The following is an 18,083-nucleotide window of genomic DNA, read 5'->3' on the forward strand; positions in this document are numbered from 1 at the left end:
GACGCCTGATTAGCGCTTCGATGTACGTGGTATGGTGAAAGAGAGAGAAATGTGAGCTGCATGCGTTAGCGCTGACAACGTCGTGGAAGACACGCGGCACTGCAGCAGTAGCTCGTAGCGTTCTTTGGGTGAGCATCTCGCGATCAACCGTTAACTTCCAACTGCCAGGGTGGCAGTGTGGACGCGGTGCTTATCCAGTTTACGGAACGCACTCAACGTTACAGACGCCAAGCCGCGAATATTTGCCCGATACGCCATTGCTTTCGCTCTCCAACCACGTTCCTGAGTAGTTCATCCGCACCTAACTTTTTCAATGAATACATCATTATCTTCTGCACGGCCATTTATCCACGTTATGCATGTCGGTGTGGAGAGATATTCGGTGAGGTTATTATCGCTGGTTCTTTTCTGGTATATCACACAGTCATCAGCACAAAAAGGTATTTAGGATGAAGCTAAGTTAGGTCTGCCGTTTATCTATATTTGGAAAGAGACAGGGCAGTGTGGTACTCCAGATTTCACGGATGCTAGGAGGAGTTAGTGCCTTAGCATAGACATATCAACACAGGTAGAAAGGACAGCGTGAATACGCGCAAATACTGTTGGCTCAACGTTTAGAGAGCCCATTTTACCCGATAATAATAGAACAGTTTACATTGTGAAATCAGTTTCAGGAAATCCAGAAAGAGGCCATCTACAGGGAAATCTAATCAATCAGCACGCGATCGACGCTGTGTTTGAGTAAAAAAAAACTGTTAAAAAAGAATTGATCGGTAGATTCGTGTTGAAAGGTGGAAGAAAACTTCATATTTTCTAGAATGCTGACCAGGCGAGTAAAGATGGTATGCTCCAATACCTTCCTTGTTGCTGATGCAAGTAAAATCGGTCAGTAATTGATTGAATTATGAATTTTACTAGGTTTATAGTTAGCAGCTATCTTTCTCCTTTTCCAGTCGCTGCCTGGTAACGCAGAATGGTCAGACTGATCTGAATATCTGCTAAAACGTTATGGAGCACTGCTAACTTGTACGTTTTAAAAATATTTTATTTATTATGATAGTTCACAAGAAACAAAAAGTTTTGTTATAGCAACGATAGATTTCTTATCAGCAGATTCTAATGAATCGAGGTCCAGTTCATAGTAACTGGACTTGTGTGTTAAGTGTGTTGATTGCTTGGTGAAGACAACTAGACTGATTTAATGAAAGAGTTATTGAGCAGTCAAGCTCATGGAATTAGGTGGAATTTTCCGAATGAACTGAACAAAAGTTTTGGGGCAACTGCGGCGAAGAGGTGAGCGCGTACTTGTCACACTACACGCAGCCGCCATTGGCAACAAGCTAGCCTACGTAATACTGGCGGCCCATTGACGACACTGGCCTATCCGCGATCCACATGCTTTCATGACACATGCCCAACTGACACATGACACATGCCCAACATGCCCATGAACGCGGCGCCTATGCACTCTGTTGTTCGATCTTTTTTTGATGGCGGTGCTACCTGGGTGGTATAAAAAAGACGTAAGAGTCGCCATACAATGCATAGCGGGTGACTCTAGCGTCTTTTTGCTACCACCCAGGTAAAAGCGTGATGAAAAAAATTCGAACAGTGGAGCGCCCAGTCTGCGCTCTGTTGGCGTTTCTTTCCGTAGACCCTGCACAATGACTTTGATGGCAACGAACTTATAAAGCACAAAAAGAATCCAGGTAGTTCATTACTTGCCTGAAACATGTTACTTCCAGTGAATCTGAATTCGATCCAGAAGTAATCGCCTACTGTGGGGAGTGGCAGACCTGCGCCGTAATATTTGCCGTGTACTTTGATTGCCACCTTTGGGGGATTATATTCGAAGTCGCCGATTTCCACGTATTTCACTCGTCTCCACATGTTTATTGAGTAACGGAACCTGGGAAGGGAAAGAACACAGAGGTGATGCGTGAGGAACATCCGGGCCTTCCCGGTTAGAGCGCTAAGAGGTAACAGGGGGAGGGAGGGGGGAAGGGGGCTGATGTTCCAGCGCGGTCTCCTCATAGAATTTGCGGACAAGTGCAATATGTATTTTTTAAAATAAAAGAATGCATACATATGTCATAAAAACCATGGCAGTCATGACTGATACCAATGCTTTCATGCTTTTCCGTATTTAATAAGTAAAGAAAATATCACACGAAATCTAGAACTATATCATTGCGAAACCAGCAAAGCAGTGCATGCCGCTGATATGAAAAACGTAAAGGCCATGACGTTAGCAAGTATAGAGGACAGATATTTTAATTAATCTTTGTCATTCAAGAACCTTCAGTTGCACACATGCAGCGGCCAGGAAAAACATCTCAATGACGTTGTCATTCGTTCCAGTGTACTGCGCAGCAGCAGCTGCCGCCGGTCTTTTATTGCGAGTAAATTCACCGAAATCGCATGAACGATCGGGGAGTTCTGCAAAATATACATTAGAAGTTCTAAACTAAAATGTAGTATTAGAAATGCGAAGAAAAAACTTGATAAAGGACAAAAAAGTGTCAGTGGAAGCAAAGTCACTGTATGTATACACAAAACCTCGCAATAAGATATTTAAATAAACGTACGTCTCCCTTAAATCTACGTATCTAAGCAAAAGTCACTCTATATAATGCGAGAAACAAGGAAAATAAAGATCTTGCGCAATCACAGATAGTATACGTTACACACGAAAAGACAGACGATCCAGGTAAAAACAAAACTATGATAGCTGAAGTCGCGATATGAACTAGGGCCATGCTGTGGTCGCGACAGCACCATGTGGTTAGAATAATAGAGGAGGAATGAAGAAATCAATAAGAAAGTACGTATTTTTTAACTGCCTTTTTCTTCGTACAAAAGTTAGCGCAAAACACGACACTCACAAGAAAGGTGGACCGGACAACGCGCGTGTTTTGCGCTAACTTTTGTACGAAGAATAATGCACCAACTAGCCCAGCAACAAGCGCTACTTGAGTTTTTTAACTGCCTGCTCGGCGACAATTATTCTGCACCCATAATAACGAAAGCGTATTCCTTTGCTTCAAAGAAAAAGTAAAAACAGTCAGCTAAAAAGAAAAGAGACTGACAAACGAAAGCCATAAATTATGCCGCAAGTTGAAATAACCAATATCCGAGTTTATATGTTGGCAAATGCCGCGTGGGCAAGGCTTTCAATAAGCAAGGTCTGCCAAGATCGATTATTGATGTCCTCAAAATTTTCGTATTCGCATGGTAATTTTGATCATGGTGCTATCTGATACTTCGGTTACGGGACTCCAGGTGGATGATCCTTGCCACAGAATCCAACCCAAGTTAGCAATGTTCGCGCCAAAATGTGTTTTCTAGTGTGAAAAAGGCATCGTAGGTGACAAAAACAGAATGACTTCCGGCGTCGCTGGTTGTGTTTGTCAGCCGCGCCTAATAGTTCAAAAAATTTCGGAGGGAGCTGAAGCCACATATGCCCCTCCCCCTCTCTTAAAAGAATAAATTAAAAAAATTAAATAAATAATTAAAATAAATTACAGGAATAAAATTGCGCAAAGAGGTTGAAGAAGAGAAACGCAAGAGGCCTGAGTGCACGACAGCGCGCAATGAAAGGAACAGATCGGCGGAAGATAGAAAGGGAAAGGCAGGATTCCATCATAGCGACATGCATTTCACTACATGCTTTCATATCATCGAATACTAGCAGATTACTCCGAAAGCCGCGGTCACTCTGAGAAAATAGGGCAGAGAAAGGGGCCAAGGTGTCGATCTCCATTCACATTTTGCGGTCCATCAAGTTAGTGCAAATTACGATGGCAAATAAACAGCGATTAGCCTAACAACTCGAGCGCCAATCAGAGAAAATTTTTTGTAGCTGCCATGTTTTCTCTGTAGTTTTTATTTATTCGGCATCAGCTTTGACAATTTCTAAGAGCGCCCGGTATCCACTTAACGCGTACCACTCTTGCCATTTCCGTTTTTTAGCGTTATGTCGAAAGAAAGACTGACATTTCATGTTTTCAGCCGAATTCCAAAGAGGTTACTGTTTCTAATGTTACGTCTGTTCTTTAATTGTTCACTTAACTGCAGCTTCAATTCAAGTCGCCAAGCTGGCCGATAAGCTCGGCTCCGGAGGTACATCAAGACATATCGAATACATATAGGGCCCTCAGGACTACCGCAAGCACAGTTTTCAAAATACTGGAGCAGCAGATAAAAGCACTGCTCTTGATAATAATCACGCCCTCAGACCAGTGGTTGTCATGGAAAATCAATGGCTCTCCTCTGCCCTCATATCATTAGTTGACTTTTCAGTTCTCCGCAAGAAATAATCGCTGCAAAACCGAAAAAAATGCTGCCAGTGTTTTACCACCTGATCCCAAAATCCAGGCTACTTTTCCAAGCCCATTTCTGCCCCTTGATTTCGACTAGGATGTTATTAACTCGCCTTTGTTCCCTCACCCTCTCCGCCCGCTTTCAATTTCTCAATGTTACACGTATGATTTTTCTTTCCATAGCTCGCTGCGTTGTCCTTAACTTAAACTGAACTCTCTTTCTGAGCCTCCGCGTTTCTGCCCCATAAGTGAATACTGGTGACAGCAGTTGCATACTTTTTTCTTGAGGGATGATGGTAAACTGCCAATCATGATCTGAGATTACCTGCCATATGCGCTCCACCCCATTCTCATAGTTCTAGTTATTTTCCTCTCATGATACAGACCAGCGGTTACTATTTGCCCTAACAAGACATATTTTTTACTTCTTCCTGCACCTAGCAACCAATTGCGGAGTGCTGTTGTTCCCTTGCTTGACTGTTGAACTTTACTTTCCTGTTCTGCATTCAAAACTGTAGACCCACCTCTCTGCTCTGCCTGTCTAACTCCTTCATCATACTCTGCAATTCATCTCCTGAGAGACTTATGAAGCCAATGTCGTTAGCGAATCGTACATTACTTAATTATTCCCCGTTAACCCTTACCCACAACTGCTCCCAATTAAGGCCTCAATATACCTCATGCAAACAGGCGGTGAATAGCATTGGGGAGATCGTGCCTTCCTGCCCGACACCTTTTTTTATTAGAATTTTATTGTTGACTTTATTCAGGACTATGATAGCTGTGCGGTCTTTATAGATATCTTCCAGTATTTACACATAACACACTTTGGCACCATGATTCCGCAATGCCTGCCTGACAGCTGAGGTTTCCACTGAGTCAAATCATTCCTCGTAATCAATGAAGGCTATATATAGGTATTGGCTATATTCTGCGCATTTCTCTATCACTTGATTGATACTCTGAATGCGGCCTGTTGCAGAAGTACATAGAGTTGAGCTAGTTTGTGCACGGCAGGACTGAACTGCGCACAAAGGACGTGCGTAAGCATCCCTTCGGTCATCATTGATCCCCGCGAAATCGCGTATCTACACGAAGGTGCCTGATGACGGTGATCCTATCTTCGAACCATGCGCACTTGGTTGTCAGATTGTTATTTCGTACATATGCATATTACTCCAGTAAATCATTCAGTTGATAGTCAGCGCTCGAGTCTTGTCGCTTCTCCTCTATGTCCTCGTCCTTTGTGCGCTGTTCAGTCCTGCCATGCACCAACCAGCTCCACTCTCCGTACTTCTACAGTTCGTTTCTAGTACATTGAGCCGCTTCACATGTGACAATAATGTTCTTCTCGACAAGCAAGCCGCCCTGGCTTCGCGACTTGCCATGTGCGCGTTCCAAGCACGAATGGCTTCCTGGTATGCAATACGGGCGACATGCCCATTGGAAGTACTGGTGTTGTGTGGTGGTCTACAACCATCAAAAGGTCACAGTCGCAGCTTGTGCCGGATCCTGTCGTCAGAGTGGTGGCGGCAGTACAGGCTCTACAAAAACAGCCTCTGGGTGTCGTGCGGCAAAGAGAAACACAGAGTGCCACGTTTCCGTGAGTTTTGTCAAGTGGCGGAAAGGAACACCGGAATCCTCTGGACCACAGCGTATCCTTGGACACTCGTGAAGAAGCCTCCTCGTCCCGAAGGAAAGCTACTGATTCTAGGAGAACAGCAGGTGCCCGGAAAACACCAGAATGTTCTGAGAATTGGTCCAAATTTCTGTGTTCAGCCGAGCCTCGAAAAACCGTAGAAAATAACATTGGCAAGGAATTTCTCCCGCCAAGCTCCTGAGGACGAGTGACCCAGGTGCATTGTTGACTGCGTTGAAGCCGTAAGTGTCAACAAGGAAAAAAAGTAATAGGGCTTTTAGCCTATCTCCATTGGTTGATTTCCTGGCGTCCCAAAAACTGAGGCCTATCCTTTCCGACAAAAAAGGATTCTTCGTAATTATGCCAGACACGTTATTTAAAGAAAAAGCGAGACTAGCCATCGACAAGAATTTCAACATAGTAAACGCCCTGGTAAAAAGGAACAACATGAAAGCCTTACAGCTTTTGAGCAGTCAGGGCCTGCAGCGCCTATACTATTCTGTAAAAAACGCAAACATCAATTCGTTGGAAGTATTTTTTTTGCTGCGAAGACGCATAAACCGAAACACGTGGCAGCATGCGGTGTCAAAGTTTTTGCAGAAGGGCCTTAGCGCACTGACAATCGAGGATCCTTGCCAAGTGTCACATTCGTCTGCTCTTGTGGAATATTTGGCATGCCACAACCAAGGTGCCTGTGAGGCCTTCAGTATAGACGTTCACGACATGTACTATTGGCTTCCGCATGATCTTCTCTTGGCATGTATTCGCAAATGTATAACAGATAGTAACGATGAGCAAACCTTCATCCGCAGTTTTGGCTATCTGTGGAATCCTTTCTGGAACTGTTGTCCATATACCTGCAGTCCACATTTTTTCAGTTCGAACGAAACTTGTATTTACAGAAAATTGGCGTGTGAAATGGGTCGAGTATGGCACCAGTTTTGAGTGAAATTTATCTGAGTTATGTTGACAAGGCCATCAAAAATAACATACCCGCCGTTGTAAAAAAGGTATTCAGATACGTCGACGAATACCTTCTTTTTTTAAGAACGGCTAACTTCTCGAAATGCGTCGAAGGCATTCTGGAGATATTCCGCAAATGTGAAAAACATTTAAACTTCACTTTTGAAACCCCGTCCGGTGATATGCTTCAGTTCTTGATTTAAGGTTGAATTTAGGGCAAGACCATGTTTGTTGGATGTGTGCACCAAAATCGAAGAAGCCTGTGCTCAGTTTTAAATCTGGCCATTCCAAGTTAGTTAAGTGTGGCATAGCCGTTTCATGCATAGGTTCGGCAATCTTCAAATCTTGCGAGCATGCCATTCAGAGTAGCTTTAAGAGCAGGTGCAAAAATTGAGGTCAGCAGACTTCCCTGCCGGTGTGATCTTGCTCGCGTGCAGTAAGGTCCTGAAGAAAGTTAAGGCTTCTACCAAACGACAGGCATCTGAAACAACCCGTCAAAGAGAAAAGAAAAATATCGCGGTCATACCGTATGTCCATGGTATGTGGCATCGCCTGCGACAAGTTGGACATAGGTATGAAGCAGACGTTATGTTTTCTGCGCCCATTAAACTAGGCAGCATTCGTGCTAAAGTAAACAGAAGAACTGATGACAATAAAAGCCGTGCAGACAATGGAAAATGCCAAGTAAAACACGAGGTATCTTTTCTTGCCTGCGCAAAAGAGGTTGTGTACAGAGTTCCATTCACATGTGGCAAGAATAATATCGGTCATACAGGAAAGTGTCACAACATTAGGCTACGTGAGCATGAAAACTCATTGGGAAAAGCACCCTCATCGAACCTAGCACTACACCATAAGTAATGCAGCCATAAGCCCCCGTTACACTCTCCTTGCATGCCCTTGTTCAATAATGCTTCAGCTTTGTACAAGCACAGAGAAAAATTGACTAGAGAATTGAAAGAAGCCTTCCTCATTCACAAGGATTCTGACAGGTGCGTCGCATCCCTTCGGTCATCATTCATGCCCGCGAAATCGCGTATCTAGACGAAGCTGCCTGATGACAGTGATCCTATCTTCGAACCATGCGCACTTCGTTGTCAGATTGTTATTTCGTACATATTAATGTTACTCTAAAAAGCCATTCATTTGATTGTCACCGCTGGTGTCTTGTCGCTTCTTCTCTTTGTCCTCGTCCTTTGTGTGCTGTTCAGTCTGGCCTATTGTCGAGTATCCTTTTTGAAAACCTGCCTGATCATTTGACCGATTGAAGACTTAAGTAGACCTGTCACTATGAGCGATTGCTTTAGTTATTCCCGGGTAGGCGAAGGCGAGTAAGCTTAACAGTCCGGAATTTTTAAGTCCTTGACGTCTCCTTTGTAATGAATAAAGATAATGTTCGCCCTCTTCCAAGCTGGTGATGCACCCGAGGTCACAAGGGATTGCGTAGACAGAGTGGCTAGTTTTTCTAGGACAATCTCCCCTCCGTAACTCAAGAACTCTCCTGTTACCTGATGCTCATCATCTGCTTTTTTCCTTTCAATTCGTCTTAAGAGTTTACTTCCTTTTTTTTTTACTCTCGGTATGTCCCATTGCTGTGTGCTACTGTCTCTCTCGTTAACGTGCTCATTGCATTGGCTACTCTATAGATTAGTGCTGAATTGTTCAGCTACTTTCATATTGGTAATGACAATGTGCTCTTCCTCTCTGAATGCAAGCATCTGGTTTTTACCTATTCGTTATTTCTTCTTCAGCGCTTTTAAGCTATCTGCGTTCTTTAGAGCATGCTCGATTCTCTCCATTTCAAACTTCCTTATCTCGGCAACCTTGGGCTCATTTATTAAATTTGATAGCTATTCTACTTCTATCCTGTCTGTAGAGTTAGATGCCCTCATGCTTTGGCATTTTTTAATTAGATCTTTCGTCTCCTGAGGTAGCTTGACGGTCTCCTGTGGAACCACTCTACCGCCTACTTCGGCGCACTCCGCAACAATACCTGGGAGGTTATGGTTCATTGTTGCAACATTACTGTCGTCTTCTTGAGTTAAAGCGGAATGCTTGTTTTGCAGCGAAATCCTGAACTTCTCTACGGTCCCTCTGACCGCTAACTCGTTAATGGGGTTCCGCTTCACTAGCTTCGTTCTTTCACACTTCATATCTAAGCTAATACGAGACCTTAGCATTTTGTACTCGCTACAACGGACCTTTACGAGGACCTCCACAACCTCTACGATGCCAGAGTAAACGCACAGAATGAAGTCTATTTCATTTTTAATCTCACCACTGGGGTTCTTCCACGACCGCTTCCTGCTCTCTTGTTTGCGGAAGAAGGTATTCATGATCTGTAAATCATTTATATCGGCGAACTCTACTAATAACTCCCCCCTGCTATTCCTAGACCTTATGCGATAGTCACCTAGAGCTCGGTCTCCAGCCTGCTTCCTGCCAACCTTCGCATTGAGATTGCTCATAAGTACAGTGTACTGTGATTTTACTTTGCTTTATTGCCGATTCTATGTCTTCATAGAAGTTTTCAACGATCTCGTCAGAATGGCTAGATGCAAGGGCGTAGGCCGGTACCTCTTAAAAATTCTACGAGTCAATTTATCTCCGGATGTAGCATTTTACGTATTATTTCGGGCTTCCGACAAATGTGATAAAATTGCTGCTAATATACGACGTATGCTTCACTCAACGTTCTCGTACCATGTTAAAGTGGTTCTAGGAAAAAACTGTTTACCGATAGAGCATTTCGTACAGACTTCCAGGGTTTGTTTCTGACAGCCGCGTGCGCATCGTATAAAATGTGGTGGAGAGTAGTGTATACTATTCAATGATGAAATCTATATCACTGGTCTCTTGCATTTTGGTGGTCGCCTTCCTTGAGCTCATGCCATTTTTATCCTGACCTTAACTGACGATCTCCTGTTTGCACTCGCGGGTGAACATGAACAATTTCCAGAATTATTTGGTTTCGTTTTCTTTGCACTTCTCAGCATATTTCTCTAGGGTGTCGCCACACACCTGTTCACCTAGGCGGACAATATTCTGGCTTTCGTGAATGGTTGCCAGTCCAGCTGAATAAGGGAAATATGCTTATCACCACCACAACAATCCAAACGCAGCGGTGTTCGAACCCGCGAACTACGTCTGCGTAGAACTGGGCCCTAACCACTGAGCCACCGTGGGGGTCAATTTTGATATGAGCATTCATTTTTATGGAAGGAAAATGGCGCGATCTTGGACACAACACACGGAACGCTGTACGATGAACGGCTGCATCGCGCATATGACACCGCCCGAAACGCTGTTCGACACCCCGCACACACACGCATGGGACCAAAGGGAGCGCTGTACGACGAACGACTACCTCACAATTTTGATAGGAAAATTCGTTTTGAGAGAGGGAATTGGCCCTGTAACTGTGTCGCTTCTTGGTGGACACCTAAACCGTGCTCAACTGTATTCTGGCTCACCAGGCCACCAGCAATGATCTGCCGCAAAGAAAAAATTCAAAAAGCCTGCATTGCAGAATATCTTTAGTGGAACACCCGCTATAAAGTGGTGATTTTCCTCTCACTGGAGTAATGCGTATACCCAGAGTGGATAGCTTTTATATAATCTAATTTTGCAAGTATATTGATCGTCGTGTGCATTGTGGAACCTGTGTGAAGACATTTTGCATCTTTTGTGGACTCTTAGCGAACCATCTTTAGACAATGGTCTACCGGAGGTATAGTAAGTATAATAGTGGTCTATAAAATTGTAACAAAGAATAATACATAAAATATTTAGTCTCCAGGGACCTCTGTCTACGGGCCCAGGAGACCTTTATCTATAACGGTTCTACATTTCTCTTTAATATGTCCTGAAAATAAAAGGGGAAAGACGGGTGTGAAAATTTAAGGAAGCGCCCATCCCTTGTAAACACATTAGAAGAGTCTCAACGAGCCTGGTCCTCTGTGTGATTAACATCTGCCATTTATACTTTTGCAGTTTGTGTTTACGTGAATAAGTGCTGCGACGCAACAATCAGAAAGCCAGTATTTTTTCGTTCCTACCCTTGCACCCGTTGCTTCGGAGCCGATGACACGCTATGTCGCGCATATCAGTTTTCTAAACACGAACACACGCAAAAAAAGACGTTATGCTATGCAACATTATAATTAACATTTGAGAATTGTACCACATATTATTCGGTGGGAGATGCGGAGCGTATACGGACAAGCAGTTGGATTTCGCACGGGTCATCTCAGCCGGCTTCCCCTGCGAGGTCATCTCAGCTGTGGCCGAGAACCTTCTTCGGAAGGTAAAAAAAGGAAACCGCGCCAACAACGAGGAGCGATTGCCACGAAGAAAGACTACGGTCGTCCCGTATATGCACAAGGTGGCCCACAACATAAAAAAGGTGGCAAATAGGCATGGCGTCCCTGTGTTTTCGGCGCCAGGCAAGCTCGCCGGGTTGTACCCAAAGATATGTGCGGAAGGAGCTCGACGAGGAGCATGCGAGCTAAGGAATGCGGCACAATTTTTCAAATGCGCCACGGGCGTTGTATATCTGATTCCCCTCAAGTGTGGTCGCGTGTATGTGGGCCAGACAGGACGCTGCGTGAATGAACGCGCAAGGGAGCATCAGCGTTCAATTAGGAACAGAGAAGGAGCAAATTTGCCTGCTCATTGCATTGCATGCACCGGTTGTGAGCCACTTCTAAAAAGTATCAGAATTCTGGGCAGGAGCAATGACAAAGTTTCCCGTGAACTTCTAGAGGCATACCGCACCAAAGGCAAGAGGTGATAACTGTGTGAGTGACACCTCCGTTTGCCGTACAGGATTGCCGTACAGAAATCGGTATGAGTACTGGATTCAGAGTAGAGTGCACCAGGTATTATGGGTGTTTGCTAAAATGTTTTATGAAGGCACTTATAATCTGTCGTGTATTTACTGAAATGATTGAGCCGGCTTGATAGCTCAGTGGCTATCATGTTCGTCTGGCGACCTGAAAGATGCTGGTTCGATTTCGGCCTAGGCGGTGGCATTTTAATAGAGGTAAAATAGAGGCCTGTGTACTCTGCACAGGTGGCCGAAATTATTCCGCAGCCTTTCACTTCAGCGTCGCCTAGCCTGTGTCGCCTTGGGTCTTTCAACCCCATAAAACCAAACCAAAAGATCAAGATTGCCTTTCTATAATGGCATAGCCAGGATATGCCTTGCATTGTAAAGCACATGTGTAGAGATGGAATGGTTTTTTTTTTGCAGTTCCTCTCATATTATTTTTTTCCTTTGTGCTGTACAGGTGAACATGCCCGGATGATTGACTGCAGACAACAGGCCACAAGAATGCTTCTGAGGAAACTAGCAGGACTGTTACTTTCAACATTTATGTTACTGTGGTGCATGTATTGCCTATTCCCAGCCTGTATAGCTTGGAAATAAACCAAATTTGGAAGTATATTGATTGCGTCATTTGTGAACTCTGTCTGGTGACCTTTTTCAACGCTTGTAGACTGTCTGTCTATAGGCAGTCTATAGATAATGGTCTACTAATAGTTTAGTAGACAGAGGTCTATAGACTGTCTATAGATAAAGGTCTATAGCACTGCCGGGCCACACACCTATGGAGTGTGTATAGACAGTCTATAGACATAGTCTACTGGGCCAGTAGACTTTTGTCTGTAGACAGTCTATGGACACTAATCGACAGGAAATCTATGGCCATAAGTCTATAGGTCTTTTATAGTCTGTGTATAGACAAGTGCCTATAGACGGTCTATAGACTACTCTATAGGAAATGTATAGCCATAGGTCTATGGATCGTCTATAGACTGTCTATAGACCCGTGTCTATAGACTTCTTATAGAGGTATAAACTTTCAGTAGACAATTGTATATAGACAAAAGCCAACTAAAAGTGTATGGCCATAAATGTATAGACTGTCTATAGACCAGTCTATAGGATTTGTCTATAGACAGCCTATAGACTTTACAGACTAAAGTCTATAGACAGTCTATGGAATGTCTGAAGAAATTTTTATAAGGGAATGTTTGGCTAATTTTACTACCTTATCCATGTTGCTATTCACACTGCCCTGTGTTACCGATGAAATTATGGTTCTTGCTTATGCCTTGTTTCCTCTTCGCTTATAGGCTACCTTCGCTCTTTGTTCTATACTCGATTCTCAGAACAGTAAACTTCCTTATGGGCCGCTGCGGTGGCTCAGTGGTTGTGGAACTCGGCTGCTGACCTGAGAGACGTGGGTTGGATCCCGGTGCGGTGGTCGAATTTTGATAGAGGAGAAATTCTAGAGGCCCGTGTACAGCGCGAACTCAGTGCACGTTAAAGGAGCCTGGGTTGCCGAAATTTCCGGAGCCCTTCACTATGGCCTCTCTCATAGCCTGAGTCGGTTTGGGACGTTTGACCCCATAAGCCTAAATTTCCTTATATCGGCTACCCGGCCTTTATTAACTGTTATAGCTCTGCCACTTCTATCCTGTCTGTGGGTTTGGACGCCTTCAGGCTTTGGTGTTTCTTAATCAGACCTCTCCACTCCTGAGACAGCTTGCCTGTATTTGTCGAACCAGCCTAACACCACCTTCTGCTGCGCATTCCGTAATGATAGGTGTTATCGTTATCGTTTATATTTTGAAGATTAAGTCCTCAGTTAAGCCAAATATCTGTTCTGCAGCAATATCCTAAATCGCTGTACTCTCTGCCTGACCAAAACCTCAAGGAAGAAAAATTTATTGAGAAGGTCATCATCAAAGGAGGGACGCTTTAGTAAAGACTATCTTCTGCTATAAAAAGGTTTGTTGAGCGTTAAACGCTCCTTATGGTCCTGCTGTCTCTGTCGTGTGTTTTTCTGCTGGCATTTCTACTTTCTACGGACCAATTCAGCTACTCAAGCGCACTGCGAATGCTTAAGCAGCCGTCGCATTGTTCCCTTGAATTTATTTATGGTCCCGCGCCAACTCAGATTATTCAGCCTGCGCAAAAAGCATTGAGGTAAATTGTCTTTGAACTCACAATCTCGGAACATGCTCCTGGTGGAGAGGTTTCTGGAGCAGGAACACGTGCACTGACACCTTGTCTTCCACTTTGATGGGCAACTTTTTTTCCCAACCAAAATTTTTGGTTGAAGTCTGTGGGATCTGCGGGATAAAGAACACTGTGGTAAGGAAAAATGGTGCAGTGGGGGGCGGGGGAGAGTTTCCCACACAATTTTTTCTCGAAAACCGTTTCAGCGATATAGTCTGATGGTGACGGGATTGAGCGCAAAAGGCAGAGACACAATACCAGTCAAATAACGCGTTAACATCTTTAGCACTGATGTGTACTGAATGTTTATTGCAAATAACACCATTCCGCCTGCATGGTTAGGCGACGCTACATCTCTATCAGTCATTGCATTCACGACCAAGAGGCCATCTAGGAAGTTGTAACCATAAAACGTCTGCTTCGTTCTGTACGAAGGTGGTTATTCACTCACTTGAAGTTGTACGCTCCTGCATGGTTACTGATGTGGGAAAACAGAGAGTGGTGTCGGTGATGCCCGGGCAGTATAATGACGTTGTGGCATGTGAAAGCGGGAACATGACATGTGGCAACTTCGTCAAATCTTTTATTACGCGTAGAAAACTGGGCTTGTTGGTTGCTAGCGCAATTGTGAGACATTCCAGAGTCTAAAAAAGACACCGACGAAGGCCCGTGTCTTTCTTAGACGCTGGAATGTCTCACAATTTTATTACTAGGGAGTCATCCTAAAAAAATGTCAAATGTAAAAAAAAGCTACAACATCATTTGTCGCCAGTGAGCAGCAATGCAGATCCCCAGATCTGATTAGGCTTCAGTGCAGGTTACGGTTGATTCGGTGTAGTGATAAGTTATTTTTGATACATATACTGACCCTTTCGGTTAGACTGGAAGGTAGTATTATAGAATGATAGCTTTAAAGCGTTATGTCTGCCTAATATTAGGCGGAATGACGAAAGCTATCTGGAAACCATGCGATTATATCAGAACCAGTAATGCAAATTATTAGTCCGGAATACATTAGTCCAGTGCGGTTCCGCTTTACAATATTGCTGAGATTGCCTTCACTCCTTGAATTATGAAAGTTCTTCACTGAGAAAACAAATTGCGTTAAGCCGAGATGTTCTGTTTTAGATTCTCTATCATTTCTTTTTAAACTGCTCGAAAGTTACTATTCGTCTACGTCCTCCTTTACCTTTTCAAGAAGTTGTGGTTAGCGCTGGTCATCGCTGGTCAGTTAGCGCTGGTCATCGAGAACAACACATTCGTGACGTGAAAAACACGACACTTCTACGGACCGCCTAGATGTCTCCAAAACAGAGCTAGTATAATATCCTGATTTTCGAGTTTAACGGCGGGATAAGCCGCCTAGCGAATCTTAATGTGGCTTCCGTGAGAAAAAAAGCTCTCCAGTAGTTCTTGTTTGTTTCGCTTTATCGAAATTTCGGTTCAATAAAAGCATAACTCGCAGAATCGATAGGGAAATGTTAAGTTCAATAAATACTTACATCAAATATCAGGTGATATCCTTTCCTCGCCAACACCTCTTTCTGCTTGGCAACGATATCGTCTGGATAGTTCCCCTCCGTAAGCAGCTGCAAAAGTTGAGTACCATATATAACAGTGAATTTAATTTTTGCGGTCGTAGATGTATGCGTGGAACTTAGGCGCAGTGGGCCTCAGCCTGAAGCGTCGTATTTGATTTCTCAGGTCACAAGCAGTGTGGTATTTGCAACGTCTAAGCGCGTTTCGTTGGCCGCACCACACCACGCGTTTTCACCGCACCCTGCCGATATTTTATGCTCAGGAAAATATAAAGCGTAACAAAATTTGAAGATTTCACTCAAGGGGTGGCATGCGTGCTATAAATGCCGGCATCGGCCCCTCTGCGCCAGCTAAGGGGAACATCCCGCGCCCAAAGCGAACCGAGCGGGGCAGCCGCCCGACGAAATAGGGTGGGAGGGAAAATGTGCGTCGACGGAAACGGAGAAGCAGTCCTAGTGACGCCCCCAAGGAAGCAGCGAGCGGGCGGAGGGGAAAAGCAGCGCAGAAAGGTCACCTGATCACCTCAGCGAGCTTGCGCGATTGGCTGATCCAACGTGGCGCAGGAGTAAACCAAATGCGCCTAATGCAACTAATATCCAGGGATTAAAAATCATTTGGCGATCCATAAAGTTATCTAATAGTATGCGACGTGTGAATGGAATGAAATGATATGAAGAAAACCAGCGAAAAGGACGCATTCACAAGGAGGAGAAGTACACAGGACAACGTGTGAATGGAGCACGTGTGAAGGATGACGTCATTATTGAGTCATAAAAGACAGCGAAAGTACCGCGAAAATATTTCGCCGAGCAGTGGGATGCAGGAAAAGAGAGCATCAAATGTAAAAGAAACCTACACTGACAACGTTTTAAAAGCGCATTCTGCTCGCGCAACTTTTTGCGTTGCAGCATCAGAACGGCAGCCAATTTTCGTTGCGCATTTGTTTTTCGATCGGTCTTTATATCCCCAATTATCAAGAACTAGAAAATACTCTGCACAGCAAAGAAAACAATTACAGTGTGTTATTCTTATGCGGAAGCCGAGAATTCTTAAACTGTGTGGTCAAGCGTAATGTAAAGAGGCTTTTTCATACTGATGTCAGGTCTACCAACTTGGCTGTTGTCACTCACTCGTGATTAACTGCGTTCTGCTCAGCAAAACATAGGCACAGAGCGCACCTGTTAAAAGCTATACGTGGAGTTCACTTTTTGGGCAAGGCATTAAGCGATAAACTAGGACTCTTCAAACTAGAACAACCAGCGTAATTTAATGAATGGCAATCAAGAATTTTTGCTGTAGATTTAGATTTGACAAAGGAAGAGACGGGACATGCTCAAATTTCTTACCGGCATGATGGCGCCTTAACGATATCTGCTCAGCAGACGTCCCTGTGGAATCAAGAAAAAGAAACTAATAAGTGCCTGTGGCCGCTGCTGGCGAAGGACAGGGTTAATTGGAGAGACATGGGAGAGGCCGTTACCCTGCAGTGGGCGTAGTCAGGCTGATGATGACGATGAAGTGCCTGTGAGGTTTATCAGTCGGTCAACGAATATATTCTCTAATATTCTTTTAAATACTTGCTTATATTCTGCAAAACAGAAAAGCGGACTCGAGTAAAAGCTCACCAGCTTCTCGGATCCACTATACAATTATTCAGCTTGAACGCAAAAAGGCGCCCGTGTGCTGTGCGATGTCAGTGCATTTTAAAGATCCCCGGGTGGTAAAAATTATTCTGGAGACCTGCACTACGGCACCTCTTTCTCTCTTTCTTCTTTCAATCCCCCCTTCATCCCTCCCTTAAAGCGCGGTTGAGGAGTCCACCGAGATATGTACGACAGTTACACCGTCATTTACTTTCGTCTAAAATCTTTGCAGTAAAGCTTGAATGTGTGTCTGTGTGTGTGTGTGTGTCTGTGTGTGTGTGTGTGTGTGTGTGTGTGTGTGTGTGTGTGTGTGTGTGTGTGTGTGTGTGTGTGTGTGTGTGTGTGTGTGTGTGTGTGTGTGCGTGTGCGTGTGCGTGTGTGCGTGCGAATGTGCGTGCGTGTGTGTGTGTGCGTGCGTGTGTATGTGTGCGTGTGCGTGCGCGTTTGCGTGCGTGTGTGCGTGTGTGCGTGCGTGCGTGCGTGCGTGTGCGTGCGTGCGTGTGTATGTGTGTGCGTGTGCGTGCGTGTGTGTGTATGAGTGTGTGTATTTTCGTTCCAAAGTGAATCATGCCATAAGCGACGCCGTGGTTAAGTGCTCCGGAAGTTTCGACAACCTGGCGTTCTTTAACGTGCACTTACGCACTGCACACGGGCCTCCAGCAGTTCGGTTCCAACAGACTAAGATGGCTGCACAAGATCTTACTCGCATCTTTTGGGTAAGCAGGGGAGTGCCATAACCACTAAACTGAAGAAAAATATCGTTTTCCACGCAAAGAAAAAGTAAACAACTAAGAAAACAGGAAGGCTAGGAAAACAGCAGGGCTATTCGTTGCCCCACAAAATAAAACAGCAACACTCCAGACTAAATAAAAGTAACTAATTTGCAAGATGCAGGCAGTATCATGACGTCAAACTGCTGAAGGTTGCTCAGTAACACTATTTAAATG

The 18,083-nt window shown here is 44.3% G+C and overlaps 1 protein-coding gene across 1 annotated transcript in view; it reads right to left on the reverse strand.

The window, feature by feature from the left end:
* LOC149367269 (uncharacterized) overlaps nucleotides 1-16,845 on the reverse strand; it is a 39,950-nt gene extending 23,105 nt beyond the window's left edge. Inside the window, exons 1-5 of the mRNA XM_089573468.1 lie at nucleotides 16,840-16,845; nucleotides 15,457-15,543; nucleotides 13,954-14,067; nucleotides 6,805-6,818; nucleotides 1,726-1,909 (exon numbers count right to left, since the gene is read on the reverse strand). Coding sequence (XP_089429594.1) covers nucleotides 1,726-1,909; nucleotides 6,805-6,818; nucleotides 13,954-14,067; nucleotides 15,457-15,543; nucleotides 16,840-16,845 — 405 coding nt within the window. The remainder of the gene's footprint in view (nucleotides 1-1,725; nucleotides 1,910-6,804; nucleotides 6,819-13,953; nucleotides 14,068-15,456; nucleotides 15,544-16,839) is intronic.
* Between the last annotated feature and the right edge of the window lie 1,238 nt (nucleotides 16,846-18,083).

Source organism: Amblyomma mixtum, chromosome 1 (genome assembly GCF_055824585.1).
Source record: "Amblyomma mixtum isolate Tamu chromosome 1, ASM5582458v1, whole genome shotgun sequence".
Classification (NCBI taxonomy): domain Eukaryota; kingdom Metazoa; phylum Arthropoda; class Arachnida; order Ixodida; family Ixodidae; genus Amblyomma; species Amblyomma mixtum.